This window comes from Ursus maritimus, unplaced genomic scaffold (genome assembly GCF_017311325.1).
Source record: "Ursus maritimus isolate PB19 unplaced genomic scaffold, ASM1731132v1 scaffold_17, whole genome shotgun sequence".
Lineage (NCBI taxonomy): Eukaryota > Metazoa > Chordata > Mammalia > Carnivora > Ursidae > Ursus > Ursus maritimus.
The window spans coordinates 47,847,652-47,853,651 of record NW_024424119.1 but is presented as its reverse complement, the minus strand read 5'-3'; the positions used below and the strand labels follow the sequence as shown (position 1 = coordinate 47,853,651).

Below are 6,000 nucleotides of genomic sequence, written 5' to 3'. Positions count from 1 at the left end.
AAAATCTTTCATTTTCCATCCCTCCCAACCCCGTCTGTTCACCAAATAAGTTTTTGTTTATTTAAAGACTACAGAGGATTTGGCTGTTAAGAACCAAATGCCTTTGGAGTGGAGTTACAACATAATTTATCATTTCCTCTGTTTATTAAAAAATCCTGCATCTTTGAGAAGCACATTTGCTGTGAGTGGGGGATTTCGGCCACTCACGAAAGACTGCTGCAATGCCCCCGCCATGTGGCTTACCCCAAAAAAGGCTCCTTGATTGCTATGTCTGTCCCCGTTCTTCCCGCAGCTGACTTCTGATCGTGTGATGGCTACTCAGGGCTGGGGAGTGGGGTCGGACTGAGGACAGGTAAGCGGGGTGGGAGACTCATTCTCGACCTGACTCTGACCTTGAACCCCCCCTGGCCACGTACACTGTGCTCTACCAGTATAAGCAGAGGGCGAAGAGCAGACCTCCCGCGAGGGACGGGATCTGAGAGGAGTCAGACAGTGAAGAGAAGTTGGATGCTATTTTGAAGGAGTGCAGCCAGGCCCCGTGGCGGCCCAAGCAGATTCCACTCTAAAGGCAGACATCTGGCAAAACTGGAATGAACTCCCCATCTTCCACCCGAGACATTTTGGATAATGTCTTAGTCCAGCATGCCGTGCACCCCTCAGAGACAGAGGTCACGTCTTACCCATTTTTGCATTCCCAGCATGTAGCACGGTACCTGGCATGCAGTTGGCGCTCACTAAATGTTTATGCAGCGAGCTGAACGCGAGCTTTAGATCAGGCCTCCGTCTGAATCCCAGCTCTGCGGGCTTGCTAGCTGTGTAACCCTGGGCAAGAAATTTGACCTCTTGAGCTCCTCCCTCTCTGCAAAATGAGTCTGACAATGAATAACGAAACCTTTTGTCACTTACTAGGCTTGCTGCTTTGCGGAAGTTATCTAATATTGTCAGCTGTCAGTTTTCCTATTTATAAAATGAAGACACTACCCATCTCGCAAGTTCACCAGGAAGATGAAAGATACTGCCTAGAACTGTGCCTAGCTCATGATGGCTGTATTATGAATGAGAGAATGAAAAGAGAAGAAAAGGAAAGAGAAAAGAAAGGAAAGGAAAGGAAAAGAAAAAGAAAAGAAAAAAGAGAAAAAGAAAGGAAAAGAAAATTACTGGAGGAAAAAACCCTTACTTAACCCAGTACCCAAAGATAAGCCACAACAAACCACTTGTCTGTCAACAGGCAGGCCCTGGGGGAAGGTATCTCATTTCCAAGTAAATGTTGAGGACAAAGGCAAGAGTGGAAAAGGACAGAGTGATGGTGTTCTGACTGGAAAGAAAGAAAAAGCCGCCAGAATTCGCTGAGCAGCTACTCCGTACAATTCATTTACAGCACATTTGAACGCCTACTGTGTTCCAGGCGTTATGCCAAGTTCTGAGGATAATGAAGATATACAGACTGATTATCGAAAAGCATAGTGAAGGTTCAGTTAAAAGCAGTGGACAGTCCTGAGAGCCAATAACAGCAGTCCTCGGCTGGGGGAAAAGGGAAGACTTCCTGGAGGAGGGGATACCCAAGCTGAGGCCTGAAGGATGGACAGGACTGGCCGGTAGGTCAGCAGGGGCAGAATGGTCCAGGCAGAGGGAAGAGCATGTGTGAGGATGACTCAGAGGCCAAAGTATCGTTCTGGTGGCTTTACATACAGGTCCTTCGAGAACATGAATCCAGACCCACTCTATCCATTGCTTTGTGGTGGTTTTTCTTCCCCATTTATTTTGATTTTGTTCTTAGGTAAAAATGGGCTTCTAGCAAAGGGATCCAGTCACAGGTGAAGGCCCACATCAGCCCAGAGTTCAAAGTTGGGGACAGGGCCCAACTAACTGAAAAGGAGGCTCCTGAGACAAGAAACTGGCAGTGCTGAGGCAGCCAACAGTCCTAGTATCTTGGCAATGTCATGATCAGGGCAAATGCCCTAAGTAGAGGCCATCTGTCACAGCAGATACTCTCCGAGGGCCGCCCGTGGCAGAGAGCCAGAGCAGAATGGGGTGGACAGGAAACAGGAGGAAGAAAACGCACTAGAAGTCTGAGCCTCACGAAGACTGCCAGCTGCATGGTGACAGCCTTCTGTGTGGACAGAGAAGAGAGGGCCCATCTGCCACCCATGGGATCCACCAGAAACTGGGCTCTGGAGTACTGCTGCCCCGGGCGGGCTCTCATCCGAGGAGCTCTCTGGTCTTCACTGCCAGATGCCTGTCCAGCTCTGCAACGGTGTCGTCGGCCATTTGGCTGATCTGCAGGAACACAAAATGAGACAGCCCGATGACTGGGGCTGGGGAAGGGTAGGGGGACAAACATTCCCAGACTGCGAAAGTTCTCTGGGAAATAGCGATGGTGACAGAAGCTCATATTATTTAGTCCCACCCAGGCACTGTGCTAAGAACTTTATATACACACTCTTACTGATTGCCAGCAGCAGCCCCATGAGATAGATACTATCATTTTTTCCATTTCACAGATGAGGAAACTGAGGCAGTTAGATCCCATCAGGATACACAGCTGAAAGTAGCAATGACAAAATTTAATCCCCAGTAGTCTGATTCCACAGCCCAAGATTCTTAACTATTATTATAGAATACAGGGAAGCCAGCCTTATCGGTCACTTAATGACCCTCTAGAATTTCCTCAGACCTTGCTGTATAAAGCCCTCATACTAATTGATAAGACTATTAAGATCCCAGTAGTCAAGCAGGAAAAAAAAGTCTTGAGAAAAGAAGAAATACATCTGGTTAACAAACATGGAAAATTCAACAGACACTGAAGAAATGCAAATTAAAACAAGATATAATTCAGTTATCGTAGTTAACAAAGTTTGATGTTGTAGTTTTTAATTATAATATTCAATGCCAGAAAGCTATGGTAAAATGGATAAGCTCATATATCAATGATAGGAATTCAAATTGATGCAAATGTCCACACCATTTTTTAACCCCCCCCCCCAAATCTCTCAACTGGGAAATTACCACATGGATGGAATCTGAAAAAAATTTCTAAAGTTCCATATGCAAAGATATTTATCTAGGCTTTATTATTTTTTAAAAAGATTTTTTATTTGCTTATTCATGAGAGACGGGAGGCAGGGCAGAGGCAGAGGGAGAAGCAGGACCCCGGGATCATGACCTGAGCTGAAGGCAGATGCTTAACTGACTGAGCCACTCAGGTGCTCATAGGCTTTTTTTATTTTAAGATTTATTTATTTATTTTAGAGAGAGAGTGGGGAGCAGAGGGAGAGACAGTCTCAAGCAGACCCCACACTGAGCGAGGAGCCTGACGCAGGCCTCAATCTCACGACCCTGAGATCACAACCCGAGCCCAAACCAATCACGACCGCAGCCAAAACCAAGAGTCGGATATTTAACTGACTGTGCCACCCAGGTGCCCCTTTCTAGGCTTTCTTTTCAATAATGAAAAATCAGCAGGGCGCCTGGGTGGCTCAGTCGTTAAGTGTCTGCCTTCGGTTCAGGGCATGATCCCGGGGTCCTGGGTCCTCCACTGGGAGCCTGCTTCTTCGTCTCCCACTCCCCCTGCTTGTGTTCCCTCTCTCACTGGCTGTCTCTCTCTGTCAAATAAATAAGTAAAATCTTTAAAAAAAAATGAAAAAATCAGAAAATCTAAAGTGATAGAACAGGGAAGTAGTTGAATACATATACCCATTAAAAATGGCTACGATTATCTACTTCTTATGGAAAGGGTACAAATATGAATAACATTCCAGCACATATTTCTGAAGTGTTTGAATGTTTACGCCAAGTATGGATTGCTTTTGTAATCAGAAAAAAAGAAATAACGTGTCAAGACATTCTTTATAATATCATGGGAAAATGCTCATGTTACCTTTAGAGTTAAAGAAAAAGCAGGATACAGAATTGTGCAAATACATAGTAGAAATGATCTCAAGTATGTAAAAAATGGATATTTCTTAAAAATGGAAGGAAACGTGAAAATATTAATAGTGTTTATCGTTCAGTGATGGGAAGATAGGCAATATATTATCCCTGTCCCCACCTGGCCCATCTTGCAAAAGACCAAGTATATAGCAAGTGCTCAGGAAATAGTTACTAAATGAATAATTATTAAAGTTTTCTGTGTTTTTCTATATTTTCCAAATTTTCAAAAATAAACATGTACTAAGAGTGAGAAACAAAATACAATACAATTTAGTAAGCACTGCAGCTTCCCTCCCACGTCTAAAAGGGACCATAAGACAGGAAGCCTTGAAGTATGGTGCCCGGGACCCGTGTGCTCAGCAGCACGCCGGCTGTTTGACATCTTTATTTGCAGACCACAGGCCTTGGCCAAGAACTAGGAACTAAATGCATTGGAAAGGGTAGAAACGAAAAAGGATTTGGAGCAATTGGTCCCAGGCGGGGAGACAACCAGGCTCTCACCATAGCAACAACTGCACATTTTGTAGCCGGGGAAAGCACGGCTTCGGGGGCTCCTGGAAGAGCGGCTGGGCTCAGAACGGCTGCTCGGTCCCTCCTCCCTCCGCCACGGACTCTTCAGATGCTGCTGCCCCCGCGCAGAGCAGCTGCCTTGCGTGGCGGGTGGCATGATGCCCAGCAGCACTCCCTCCAGCAAGCCTACTCAGGAAAAATGGCGCAAGGGCAGTTTGGGGACAGGAAGCGGGACTGGGGAGAGGAAGAGTGCCTAAGATAACAGTGTGATAATGTGGGTGCTGGGTTAAATTCTCAGTGGGGTGACAATGTGTAAGTCGCGGAATCTCAGTTTCCTCATCTATCAAATGGGGATGCCGGTCCCTTCCTCCGAGAGTAGTTGTGCGGGTTGACCGTGTTCGTGCATATGCAAGCACGGTTTAAACTGCTTATTTGCTATGCAAATGCTGCTTGTGCTACTCTGATTTTTTTTTTTCAAAGATTTTATTTATTTATGTGAGAGAGAGACAGCCAGCGAGAGAGGGAACACAGCAGGGGAGAGGGAGAGGAAGAAGCAGGCTCCCAGCCGAGGAGCCCGATGTGGGACTCGATCCCGCATCGCCAGGATCACCCCCTGAGCCGAAGGCAGACGCCCAACGACTGCGCTACCCAGGCGCCCCGCTACTCTGATTTTTATTATCACTTCCTGACTTCTTCTCAAATTAATCAATTAATGAAAATATTTGCTAACTTTCTACCAAATTGTAGGCACAAAGTGCCCTTGGGGACAGTCTGCCTGCAAGTTCATCTTTTCCATCTTCCTCAGACTTTTTAAATGATGATGATGAACATGGGGCACCTGGGTGGCTCAGTCGGTTGAGTGTCCAACTCTGGATTTTGGCTCAGGTCCTGATCTCAGGGTCACGAGACTGAGCCCTGACTCAGGCTCTGTACTCAGCGGGGAGTCTGCTTGAGATTCTCTTTCTCCCTCTCCCTCTGCTCCTCCCCATTTGCACATGCACTCTCTCTCTCCATCTAAAATAAATTTAAAAATCTTTAAAAAAAAAATAATAAAGTACAATAAAATAATGATGATTCACAGCAATGACAACAGCACCAACAACGGCTCCCTCTTCCCGAGAACTACTACGTGTCAGGCACTGGGCTAAAAACTTTATATGCATTATTTCACATAATCCGCAAAACCTGTGAAATGCTGTTACTATGTCCCTTTAAGACATTGTGAACATTTAACTATTTCACCTGACAGTTGCACAGTGATTCATGGTCTGCAAAGGGGTTTTGTCCAAATCCAACATCCACACAGAACTTCTATAAGGCAGGTGAGACAGGAATTATCCCCATTTTACAGAGGAGTAAACCAAGGCATAAAATGTTAACTAGTCTGCCCAAGGTCATGTTAAAAAGTCAGTGGTGTGACTGAGCCAGGAACTCACCCACCCGGGTTGCCGGTTTGGTGCTGCTACTCGGTCCAAGGCGTCCCCAGCACCTGGCCTAGTCCTTCCTCACTCCAGGCCAGCTGTGTGAGGGTCATTCCGACAGCCAATCCCAGCCCCATAT

At 46.0% G+C, this 6,000-nt stretch overlaps 1 protein-coding gene across 4 annotated transcripts in view; it reads right to left on the bottom strand.

Moving 5' to 3' along the window:
- Window positions 1-1,728: 1,728 nt before the first annotated feature.
- Window positions 1,729-6,000, bottom strand: part of MRRF (mitochondrial ribosome recycling factor) — a 52,794-nt gene continuing 48,522 nt past the window's right edge. For all 4 annotated transcript variants that reach the window (XR_005835240.1, XM_008698809.2, XM_008698808.2 and 1 more), the window contains one exon: window positions 1,729-2,277. Coding sequence is in view for 3 of the 4 variants with exons in the window: in XM_008698809.2 (XP_008697031.1) it covers window positions 2,200-2,277 (78 nt within the window). In the remaining variant the exon portion in view is untranslated. The remainder of the gene's footprint in view (window positions 2,278-6,000) is intronic.